The 13129-nt window shown below is 31.6% G+C and overlaps 1 protein-coding gene and 1 long non-coding RNA gene across 3 annotated transcripts; one reads left to right on the top strand and one right to left on the bottom strand.

The window, feature by feature from the left end:
* The first annotated feature begins 3083 nt into the window (after nucleotides 1-3083).
* On the top strand, nucleotides 3084-3657 carry LOC105762372 (phytosulfokines 3). Its single transcript, XM_012580207.2, has 2 exons — nucleotides 3084-3355; nucleotides 3431-3657. The coding sequence occupies exons 1-2, from the start codon at nucleotides 3239-3241 to the stop codon at nucleotides 3575-3577; spliced, it is 264 nt and encodes an 87-aa protein (XP_012435661.1). The 5' UTR covers nucleotides 3084-3238; the 3' UTR covers nucleotides 3578-3657.
* A 3604-nt stretch (nucleotides 3658-7261) lies between these two features.
* Nucleotides 7262-8568, bottom strand: LOC105762371 (uncharacterized). 2 transcript variants are annotated; one of them, XR_001123869.2, is made up of 3 exons: nucleotides 8260-8415; nucleotides 7839-8072; nucleotides 7262-7456 (listed from the first exon to the last, which is right to left on the bottom strand). It is a non-coding gene; the product is annotated as an uncharacterized LOC105762371 (long non-coding RNA). The 2 variants fall into 2 exon arrangements; XR_008191858.1 differs by having other exon boundaries at nucleotides 7262-8072; nucleotides 8260-8568.
* Between the last annotated feature and the right edge of the window lie 4561 nt (nucleotides 8569-13129).

The following is a 13129-nucleotide window of genomic DNA, read 5'->3' as shown; positions in this document are numbered from 1 at the left end:
AACCCAAATCCCTTTTTTCTTTTCTTTTTTTTGACTAATTAATTCAAAGTTAAGCTACAATCATCATCGCCACAAAATCATGTGATATATTCTCACAAATATCCCTTTCTGCCTGCATTGCTTGAATGCTTGCTACACATCCCACTTTCTTCTCTCTCTTTTTCAATATTTACTTGAATTACATAAATTAATTCAGATTTATGCTCTTTTGTTTTTTGTTTTATATTTTGTTTTTCTTTCCAATCTTTTTGGTCAAGCATTACTTGGCATATATATTATTATGTCGACTGACATTAACATTAATATTAATCTCACTTTCAATACAAATGAGTTCATTTGCTTTCCTCCAACCCATCTATTTTATTTAATATTTTCATGTTGTTGTTTTGTTAATTAGTCATTTCCCCATGGATGCATAATCTAGAAGGAAATCACGAGGCTTAATTATGCTATATTATCATACAAAAATTTGGAATTCTTTTTTGAATAATCTACACTTAGCTCATTGCGCCCAAATTGTCAAGCCATGTGAAAATGACATTAAGGTTAGCTAAAGCTTTTATTTATGCAACAGTCCTCGGTCTTATACCAATAAAAAATTGGTACAATACTTTTAGAAAATATATATAGTGAAAATATTAAAACTAATTTTTTTGACATTACGTGTTTGACTTGTTTTCCTTATTTTTTTTACTTTGAACAAATTCATAAATATTGATTTTATATTTTTGTATTGAATTACTCAAGAATTTAAAATTTTAAATATTTTCTTAAAGCTTCTTAATTGTCATCTCAGCATTATTATATGTTTATTGAAATTAAAACATGGGTCACTTATCCTAATCCGAATATGATTAATTCCATACCGTAAAAGAGATAAAAGCATATGTAATTATACCAAAAAAATTTTGAGTTACTTGTTAATGCATTAATATGAATTTATTAGGGATATTGAGTTGCAAAAAGGTTGTGTATTGGCTTGTATTAATAATGGCAATGCAACATAGTTTTGAGATTGGTTTAGTTGGCAGTTTTTGATTGAGTAATTGTATTTTCGTTTCTTGTTTATTATGCAGCAAAAACATGTAGTGATCAGATTTTTAAATAGGTTTTCAAGTGTTTGTCTTTAAGGACAAGTGGGTATGCGGCAAAAGAGTCCACAAAGGAACAAGACTATGCTAATCAGAATAAAGGATTGAAAGTAAGTTCGATGGTACTTCGAAGCTAAAGATATTTTGAAGAATGCTTATTGAATTTTGAGTTGACTGTTTGTTGCCAACTTATGGACTTGAGAGAAGATAGTGTTACACTCGTATGTTCAACACAAGAACCGCTTTTAAGAGTGATTGTAATCTTTGAATGACTGAGGATGGAGATAATAGATTGAGTGAACCACACTTTGATGTACAAAAGTGGACCTCCAATTTGTGAGAGTTGGGATTGGTCTTAAATCATTGCTATTTCTACAATGTTTATCTTAGTGAATTGAAGATCCCTGTATATTGATTAAGTCAAGGTAAAGGGTAATTTTTTTCAGACCATTAAACATGGATTTATGAGTAAAATCAAAAGGTAATCCAATAGCATTGTTGAAGAATTTAAGTTGTCTTGATTTCAGGGTCTTCTAGATTATGGATGCATGTCAAGTGTTTTGATAAATTAACCCAGCTTAGAAAATTGGAAGAACATTCCATCCTCGAAGAAGAAGAAAAAAAACATGCTGAAAGAATAATTTATGGTTTAGTCTAAAAGCCAGCACTAGCTGGCCTGTATTATTGCGATATATATATCTATATGACTTTCGATTTTCTTGCTCATTCGTGTGAGACATTAGATAAGACAAAGTTAGACAACAAAAACAGTTACAGAAAAATAATTAAAATCATGAAATTGTAAATAGAGAGGACACAAAGACAAATATATCTTATACATAATACAAATAATTAATGTGTTAAAACTTATATAAATATAAAATCTCTTAAATACATTCTTCAAAAAATAAAACATCTTAAATATAATTATAATATGATGAAACACGATGTCTAGTATACAAACGAATTTATTTGTTTGGTACGTAATATAACTAAATCTCATGATCTAAAGAGATTATGAGAGGGTTCAAATTTAAATTTTGACATGTGATAAATCAATTGATGAATTATAATTTATTTGAATATGTTGATGTTTAGATCAGATAAAGGAGGAATTACGGTTGCGGTCAACAGTTCGTCGAGCTTAAAACTGGAAGAAGATCGGTTGTGAACAGCGTTTCACATGATGATAGGATAGTTTAGGTAGAGAGAGATCCTCCTTTTGGGATTATGTATTGGCTTATATGCTTGGGTTGAAATCCTAGGGTGTCATGTGTCATTTAGCTATAGGTGATCGAAGGTGATAAGGTCAACCGGTCTGACATGACGAATTTTGATAGGGTGATGATTAGATAAATTGTCAGTCACATCTAATGGACTTGATGGTTGACATCATAAATGATAGTTGAACGAAACCTATCTGTGTCACTTGGTATTGAGAGGTGTACTCTAGTAGTTTACCCTAGGGGTTTTCGGGGGTTGTCACAAATAGGTGATGTTAGAGGATTCTCGAAGAGTTATCCTGTCTTTAAGTGTAAAAATATAACAAAATATAATATTATCTTTTTAAGTCATTTTTCTTTATCTTAATTTTTTAAATAAATTCTTCTCTAGGAAGTTTATAATATTTTTGTATAATTACATGTTTTTATTTGTTTTAGACACTAATTTTATTCAAATTGGGATTCTTCTAAAAATATCAATTTCAAAATCTGGAAAAAAAAATTAGTTTCATTCCTTCCGAGTTCCAACCATGTATTCCCATTTAAAGCATATATTATTTCTCTTGGAAATGTTGCCTTACCAGTAGCCGTACAAATTGTACCTTTTCTTATTTTTCCTAATTCCTAAACAAAAACCAACAACTGATAGTAGATATTAGTTTTTAAAGATAACAATGTAAACCAGTCAACTTAAACTCCAAACTTTATAACATTCTTGTCTTTCATAAATCAATTTATCAGCTTCATTTATGAGAGTTGAGAAGTCTTCCCTCCCCACCTCATTAGTTCACACACACGCGTTGTCTTGCAGCCCTTTCATTTCTCTATATATTTGCCACCACCTCCACCACTCTCTTCACCCTATTCTCTCTTTATCCTTATAAGTCCTTAATCAATCTCATCTAATTATTAAAGCAAAGATAGATGGCTAAACTTGCCACCTTTTTCTTCTTAACCCTTCTCCTCGTTTCCACTCTATCCTTTGCCGCCCGCTCTGGTCCAGCTTTCCCTAACCAGTCTCCTACCAAAACTCAAGCTAAGGTGAGTTAAATTTGACAGAGTTTTGCTTATTATTTTTCCCTTAAAGCTTTATTTGATGAATTGGGATTTTGATAGGGTATTACTGTGGTGGAGACTGAGGTTGAGCAGTCGATTGAAGCTGTTGAAGATAGCTGCCAAGGAGTTGGAGAAGAAGAATGTTTGATGAGAAGAACTCTTGCTGCTCATGTTGATTATATCTATACTCAGAATCACAAGCCATGAGAGCTTTTTATGAATTTATGGACATGGTCTTTTAAATTTTAAATAATCACTCAAGTTAATTTGTGTTTGTTGCTTCATTATATATTTCTTCAATCTTCTGGGTTTTTTTTTTTTTGAAAATATATGGTTGGAGTTGCTCATATTTTTGGTTAACTTTGGTAATATACTTATAAATAATTATTAACTCCACAAGTTAAGAGATTTAATTAATATTTAAAAATAAAAATATATATAAATAATAATCTTTTGTGACGTTATAAATATTCATTGTAGGATTACAAGCTTAATTATATAAAATAGTCTTTTAAGAATTTCCTTTTCAAATGCTACATTTGGTCACTTTTCTTTTAATGATTTTGCTATATTTTTTTGTGTGTGTGTTGGAGAAAATGCATGAACCATGATGGCAAAAATATGTACTAATCATTTTACACAATCTTACCACACAATCGGCTATGAGAATGTGTCATTCTTTTGTAATATATTCTTTTTCTTTTTGAAAGTAGTAATATTTTCCTTTCAAAAACAAAATCTTTAGTAATATTTTATATATTTAAAAATTATATTTGACTTATATTTAAATACATATTAAATATAAATACTTCAATTAAATCGTTAAACATAAATAATTGTAAAGCTTTGTATGCGTGATAATAAATACTGCCCTTATAAACAAACATTAACTAAAATAAATAGTGGGATTCACTTTGACTTGTGGTTGAAATTCCCATTAATCTCTTATTAATTTATCTAAATATACAGAAAATAAAATTTGAGAAACTATGTTATTTTATGAAAATTTATCGATCTATTTTATTTTGGAGAGAGAAAAGAAAACGCGTCTTATAGGATGTATTGTCACTGATATGGCAAAGAAAGTGCATCCTATAGGATGCATTTTTTTCTCTTTCCTAAAAAACGCTTCTTACATGGCGCATTTTTTCTACCAGATCAATGAAAACGCTCCTTGTAGGATGCGTTTTCACTTTGATAAAAATGATTCTATTCTTTTTTTTTGTAGTTTGAAATTAGAAGTTTGTAGATTTATCTTTTCCTGTGTTTGAGATCAACATTGTTATAGTTTTAAGGTATGTTTGAATTTACGATGGTGCTGTGGAGCTAGGTCACCTACAAATTTCATCTGGCATGTGAGCATGGAGCCATCACCTGAGAAGTTGGATCGCGTTGCAACTAGGGGTGTAAATGAATCAAGCTCAAACAAAAAAGACTATGTTCGTGTTCGTTTGTTTATTTTTGAAGTTGTTCATGTTCGGTTCGTGTTTGTTTAAATTTTTAATATCATGTTCGAACTTGGTTCAATTATTATTTGGTTTGTTCGTGCTCGATTCATTTAGTGTTTGTGAACATGTTCGTTTAACGTTCGCGAACATGTTCGTTTATATATATATATTTCCTAGTGATAATATTTTACAACCAGATCCTAGTCACTTCTACAAAAAGCTATGGAACTTACATATACCTCTAAAAATAAAAAAACTACAATTTGGATGTTATCATGGAATTATATGCCTACTTTAGCTAATCTAAGCTACAAAAGAATAGCAGTGAATACTCAGTGTCTAAGCTATGGGACTGCCCTGTTACAGTGGAGACATGGGTTAGTTTGAATTTTGTTGGGAAATGTGCCCATATTGTAGTAAACATGTAACTATTTTCTATTTATTTGAAGGATGAATAAATAAATAAAATTAATTTCACATTTCACTATTATGTCTTTTATATTTTCTGTCTTTTATATTTTGCATGCATAGCAAAATTGTGACAAGCAAATATTAGCTCATTGATTGTCTAAAGTTCAAACTGAAGATAAGTGACATTGTAAATAACGTTTACATTGCAAGAAAGACAACTTACTTCATAGATAATTTAAATGAGTTTGTAATCTCGTAAAAGAGTCAAAGTGAGTATTTGATTCAAATATTGAGAAGGATTATTATGTCATCTACAATTTCAATTGGAGAGATGACCAGTCTTGGCTATCGGAGCAGTTAACTCCACGAGTAGAGACATAGATGTATTCATTGGTAGAATAATACATTGGACTGGATCCAAGATGAATTAATTCTAAATCCATTTGTGAATTAATTCACTTGTGGCGTTTATGGTGTGATTTACCTAAATTCTGAGTTAGTCACTAACCATACGTATGTAACTCATGTGCTTTAATATAAGTGGAGGCTTATGATCTAAAGATAATCGAGCCCATAGTCGGTATGTTGGGTACATGACTTGTGTATGACATGGCTTTACTAGCAAAAGTGGAATTCATAACTCAATTAAGAGTTAATAATATCCTATCATTGGCATTGTGTGGATTGATAAATATGGAATGTGGCTATGGGTTGCTAGTTCTCGAACGAGCAATTTATCACAGTCATTTGTTGACAGTGATCATATTAATCATTAAGAAGACATAATGCTGACAATGAGATAAAATAGAATTGTATTGAGTGAATAGATTTAACTTAAAGGAATCAAGGATATCACACACATGACGAGGTTATTAGACAAAACAGTTGGATGAATTGCTTTCGTAAAGAGTATACAATAAGGCATTTTCAATCATGGTACTTATTGTGAAATGACTCTATGATTAAGTAATTGCGAATTATCAGAACGATGCTTCTGGACATAATTGCGATCACTAGAGCCTAATTGTATATGTCTGATTGGTCCCTCCGCTAGCTCAATAAAAGCTCGATCGGACTGCATTTGAATCAGAAGAAAATTCTACTAGTTTGGGAATAATTTAATTGAGTCGATTTATTCAATGTGGAATTAAATTAGATGGTCGTAAGAATTGTTTAACTAGAGAATTTGATGAAAGAATTTTCCTGAAAAATTAATTTGGAAAATCTAAGTGATTTTTTGAAAAATTAATTTTGATAAAGTAAAATTAAATTAATCAAATCAATTAAAATTAATATGATATTTTTGGAAGTTAATTTTCAAGTTAGACGATTGACCCAATGAGTAATTGAACTTGAAAATTGGACCTGAGATCGTAAATTGGGCCTGAGAGCCCAAAACCGATACTAAGACCCAAAAATTGGTCGAACTAGGCCCGGTATGTGAAATCGGGTTGACGGTTCAACCGGTGGCTAGACTAAACCGATCAAGTCGTCGTTGACCCAAACAGAACCGACAGTAGCCAAACCGGCTCAAAGTCTTTGTAAAGGTGTACTTTGCATCACCGAACACGCGATCTTTGGTGGTATGTGACGACAACATCTCGAGTGGTAGTGACAGCTTGGTCGTCTTTGGTTGAGCAGTGAAAGGGTTACACTCTTACTGGAATTCCACCAGATAATTTAATTTCAGATTATTCCAAAAATAATATTATTTTAATAGTTTAATATTAAATTTAATTTAATACTTATCTAAATAGTATTTTATTAATTTAATATTAAATTGATTATCTTAATATTTAATTTAATTTAATATTATTTTGTAGATAAACATTTTATTATTTTAATAAGATTTAATATTAAATTTAATTTAATATTTATCTTGATAAATATTTATTGATAAATATTATATTAATTTAATGTTAAGTGGTTAAGTTTAATTATAGGTGAGCTCTCTAAACTCTCCTTATATAAAGAGAGCAATGGGTCATTATTTACATACACTTGAATTCAAGAGAAAGTTGTAGAAAGAAAATTATCTGAAGAGATTATTCCAGAAAATTTCTAGAGATATTTTTCTAAATTACAACTTGACCAAAAAGTTTAGAGAAATTACGAAATTACCCCACTGGTAATTTTTGTGAAAATTTTTCTGATTCGAAGCGAGCCCATACTCGGCGGACGTGAGCTTGAGGATAGCGGAGAAGACCACTCGGTTGAAGCGCTCATCCTAGATGAATCAAAAAGGTACAATTCTAATTAAGTATTTATTACTTTAAATATCATAATCAAGATCTTGCTTTTGGAATAATTTTAAAACTCTGGTTTTTCCTAAATTTATTTTCCGCTACATTTTTTAAACATGTTCTTTTCCAAAAAAAATATCTGATGGATATTAAATAATTCAGATAGTAACTCTTGGGATTGGATTATCTAGGTTTTCGAACTACCACCAATAAACAATGTAGGCTTTTTTGTTGTGGTCTATGGGCACTCCGGATAAGTAGAAATCACCTCATGCATGAAAGGAAAAATATGTTAGGAAAAGAGATCTCAGACTAAAACACTAATTATTTAAGAGAACTAGATGGTTTAGAAAAGAAAACTCTTACCCGTAGGACTGTTCATGAGACATGGGTTTTAGGCAAGATCAACTTCAATGGTGCTTTTGACCCCCATCAGGCAAGATCTGGTTTTGGGGTGGTGGCAAGGAACTCATCGGAGGAAATCATGGCTTCTATGACCATCTGGCACAAAGTAATTTATTCTCTGCTTGCTGCGGAGGCTCGGGCGTTGCGGTTAGGCCTTCGGTTGGGACTAGAGTGTGTGACAATCGAAGGCGACTCCTTGACGATAATCAAGAAAGCTAAATCAATTAGTAAAGAAAAATCGGAGATCGAGGCTATTGTCACAAATATTCAACAATACAAAGAACGCTTTCAATAGATTAACTTTCGGCACATTTCAAGATTGGGGAACTCCCTTGCTCATCATCTAGCTAAAACAAGTCTAGAAAAGGGGGAAGATATTTACCTGGTAGGTGGCGTTCCGGACTGATTTGGAAAGGGGAGAGTTTTTTTAAAAGCAATGGGTAACAGACAAACGTTTTGGGGGATTTCTTCTTAGAAACTGATATCTTCCCTTGTTATCTGGCGAAAGCATTAAATGCGCTTTAATGATGATTTGATAGAGGTCAGTTGCCAGTTGACTGGATAGATTGAGTCGTTTCATTTTTTCTTTTATTTTTTGTGTAGGTTGGGTCTATTTTTTTTGTTTTAGTTTGGGTCTATTTTCTATTTTGTCTTTAGGCTTTTTGAACTACCTTTGTATTTTTTGTTTTTATATTCTATCCAGTTCAGTATTGCATTCAAAAAAAGAGGAGATATTATTTTAATATTTTTATAAGAAAATATCATTAATAAATAAATGAGTCAATAAACAAGCTTATAAACAAGCCAATAAACGAGCTTTTAAACGAGCTTATTTGTGAACATAAACTAACTGAACACACCTCTATTTGTGTTCATTCATTGATTAAACGAACATAAAAATTTTGTTCATACTCGTTTATTTAACTAAATAAACAAACAGTTCATCGAACGTTCTGTTGTCAAGAGATGGAGCATAAATGGGGTTGTAGTTGATGGTGGTTATGTGAGCACGACAATGAGTTTCTCATCATTAAGGAAGGATGCTATACACCACAAAAATAGAACATGAGGAAGAAAAACACAGTGACATTTTAATATAATCAAGTAATTTGTTTTATCCATGTCCATCGAATTACTTGATTATACTAAAACACCATTGTGTTTTCCTCTCTCACACTTTAGGAACAAGGCAATATGGATATTTAGGAGTGAGGAGACCAACCGAGGTTATGCAGTTATTGCAGGAACTGATGTAATACGAAGCCAACATGTCCACACAACCCGAAAGCATCAATGAGAAGTGCTAATTAAAAGACACACAAACACTTACACATTACTATATAGCATTAATTTACTGAAATTTCATTTAAATCCTTCAAGAATTACAATGTTTGTAGCATGGCCCAACATATTCAAAATCTTTATATTAAAAACTCATATACATACATCCCAATTGTAGTAAACAAGATATGTATGTTTTTAATAAGTGTAAATTGCGAATGTAAAAAAAGTAAACAACTTCAGAAAATTACAAATAGACAACACGATCAATGTCTGGAATGTGTCTCACAACCGGGTGAGTGTCGAGTACGCCTAAGGTTCTGTCACACTCTTTGGGCTGGTAGCTCCTTTGGGACTTCGGCCTCGTCTTCATGTGCACGTCGAAGGTGTAGATTAAACTGAAGTTGAAGGTGTAGATGTGGGGAATGATTGGTAGCTCCTTTGGGACTTTGGGCTTGTGAAAATTAAACCGAAGTTGAAGGTGTAGATGTGGGGAATGATTGTGTGTGCTGTGACGATGATGTTAAATAAAATGGGTGATTGACAAGAATAAATGAACCATACTATCCGGGAGGTTGCACTGCAATCAGGTCTTTGTGTACATGTGGAGAAGATGTCGATCCCTCTGCGACATCTTCTCCAGACCTGGGATTGATGGGCTTTCGTCTTGACTTCCTACAGTGACGTTGCTTACTTCTTTTTGAAGCCGACAGTAGATACGGCTTCCTGTGATGCCTGAACCAATCCATGTAACCCAAATATGTCGCCAACTCTGGCGTGAGAAATGGTTCACGCATTGGTAAGTAATCATACTTGTTCTGTCAAATCTCGATATACTTCTTGTGAATGTTGCCCAATCTTCCTCGAGTCTCCCCCTCATGTCAATCTTGTATAGGTTATTGAGCTTTTGAGGTTACCGCGAAATACGTTACGTATACCCGAAAAACTACATCACTCGGTCAGATTCTTGCATCTCAATTGTTGCAAAAGTGACCAATGACTTTCACATGTCAGATGCTACGGTTGGCTAAAAATTCGTTCGGGACACATTTTTGAATCCTCAGATCCGCATATGGCATCCATACAAACTGTTGTATAAATTTATAAATTTCAACACATGCCTAACATTTAATTTCAAATGCCAGAATAAAAAATCGATAAGTTTGAAATTCATAAACTATCCTTCTCTTCAGTTTGTTGATCTAAAGCTAGTCGGATGTCTTCCAGCTCGGTCAGTATACCGTTGTGACTTGCGGGGTTGTTCCACCTACTCAAAAAATATGTCATTTCAAAATTACAAGAATAAAAATTCCTAAATCGTAACAATTTTATCAAATAAAATTTACCATATACGAGTAGGAATTCGTAAGGGACTTACACTCGGGGGCGTCGAAATGGTAGTTGATACCATGCCAACGATTAAAAAAGGAGCATGCAACCGCATATTTTAGCTTTTTCCAGTATCGTCGCTTGACACATTTCTCGATACAATGTTGCCAGCATCACCGATCCCAACTAAATTGTCTCGTTTCTTTCAAGTCAGATAGTAGTAGTAGCCACCTTAAATGTACCAGATTGCGAGATTTATCTAGCATTAGAAGACCCCCGATCAACCTCAAGATGAATGCGTGCAAGAATTGTTCCTTTTCAACGTCACTCGCAGAGGCTTCAATTTGTTGGAAGTTGTCCTCCAACTATCTCATCTCGATTCGGCTACCCCTAAACTTGTTTGGTACCTTCCCTAGCAGTTGCTCGCATGTTGCGCTCCAATCGACACTAACAACTAGCCCCATAACGACATCCCCATCGGCCAGTAGACCGAGTTATAAACTAATGTCCTCGAGTGTAATTGTACACTCATTGCAGGTAAGATAGAATGTGTGTGTCTCTGATCTCCATCTCTCGACCAAAACACTGATGGGTGGGGGATCCAATTTAGCCCCCTCGAGCATGCGAGGCACGTATAAAAAGTCTGCATCTCGCAAGTGTCCATGAATGACCTTTGGTACACCTTTGTTTAAGTTGTTTATGTACGTCTCCAAAGTCCGATCTTTGGGCTGAATGTATAAACATAAAAAATTAATAATCTAAACGTCATATAATTAACTATTTAAATTTAAATAATTTAATAAATTTTCTTAACATCAAATAATTAAGTGATTAAAATTAAATAATTTAATAATATTTTCTTACAATTTGTAATTGAATGTTGGAAATGTGCTTTTCATCTAAATGAGTAAGTTGATTTGCAATCGAAGAATGAATAAAATAAAATCAAAGGATTTAGACAAAAAAAATTAAAAATTGGGAATTGGGAATTTAGAATAAAAAATCGAGAACAAGAAATTGAGAATCAAATTGTGAAAATTGAGAGTTGAGTTGAAAATAATAAAAGTTGGAGGGTTTTATATAAGGAAAATTATGGTTGTTGGAGTCTCATTGGCATTGGAATTTTTGCCTGTTAGGAAATATTCCCGTTGGATAGAAAATGCCACATAGAAGTGTTTTTATAAAAGAAAAGAAAACTCGTCCTACAGGGTGTGTTTTCCCTGCAAGATAAGTGAAAGTGCGTCATGTAGGGTGCATTTTATTTTCTCTTTCCAAAAACAGTATAGATTAGTAAATTTTCAAAAAAAAAAACCCTAATTTCTCAATTTATTTTTCTTTTCAACATATTTAAATGAATTAACCTGAAACAACAGTGTTTAAATTTCAAGCCAGCTTCCTTATGTTATAGGAGGAAATATAAATTTGAAAAATATTATTTGAATTTTTATTTGATATATAATTTTTTAAAAATATTTAATATTAAATAAGAATCTATCAAATCTATAAATTTGAGAAAAAATTATTTAATTTTTAATATAAGGTATTTTATTTCTCGGTTTTCCATGAGAAAAATATATAATAGTTCTCATGTGAGGAGACAGTTCACAGTTTTGGGTCGTCGTGTTTTCTTTTATTTAGAAGGACAAGATATATAAATCATTTCACATTGACTCCAAAAAGAATTTCTTATAGATTGTACTATTTGTTTAGAATTAAATTTGTTTTTTAATCTAACGATAAGAAATTTTAGAAATTTTAATGTATTTATTAAGTTAGATATATATTAATTTTAAAATAATAATATGAAATTTTTAATTTTTTAAAAATAATAAAAACATTTTCAATTTTAAATTTGACATATAGGTTTTTTATAAATTTGAAATTTGAAAATATTGCAGGTATTTTGGAAATTGAATAAATAGATAAATGATTCATTATTATTTTAAAATGATTTGCATACGCCAAGTTCAAAATCATGATTCAGTTTGAAATTTTGTAGGAAGAAGGGTTTAAAGGGAAATTAAGAAATAATAATTGCAATGATATACAAGGGTCAAAAAGAAGTAAGGAATCATTATTATTTTTCTTCTCAAATAATTCCCAAAGTAGGGAGAAGTCAAAAATGGTGAACTACTGCATCTTCTTAATCTAATATTGGCTTCTGTTTACCCTAAATTTGCATGTCATGTTCATATTTTGTTGACTTCCAACAACCTTTTGAGTCATTGATATCAAAAGATTCATAAAAGGGTTTCATTGCAGGATGATCTAATTAATTAGCATGCCAAGGATAATTCCCAATTAAAATTATACTCTCAAACCAAAAGATTTATACTCATAAATAAGTAGCTTTTGACTTTTGAAAAAGTGTTTTTATTTAAAATAGATATTTAATGATGTTAAATAATTTAAGAAAGGATTGGTCCTTAATAGGAATTTACCTGAATGTCTTAAAAATTATTTTATTTTGATGAAGCCAATAGTCAGACCGTTTTCTAAGACAGTCTTAATTAGTACGCGAGATTCTTTTCCTTCCTATCTTCTCAATTATAAATATATTTTAATTTAGTAATCTCTATTATATATTGGAAAGATATAAAATTATGGGTAGTTAGTTATTTCAAATATATTAGTAAATGTAT

Source organism: Gossypium raimondii, chromosome 12 (assembly GCF_025698545.1).
Source record: "Gossypium raimondii isolate GPD5lz chromosome 12, ASM2569854v1, whole genome shotgun sequence".
NCBI lineage: Eukaryota > Viridiplantae > Streptophyta > Magnoliopsida > Malvales > Malvaceae > Gossypium > Gossypium raimondii.
This window is presented reverse-complemented; position numbering and strand designations above follow the sequence as displayed.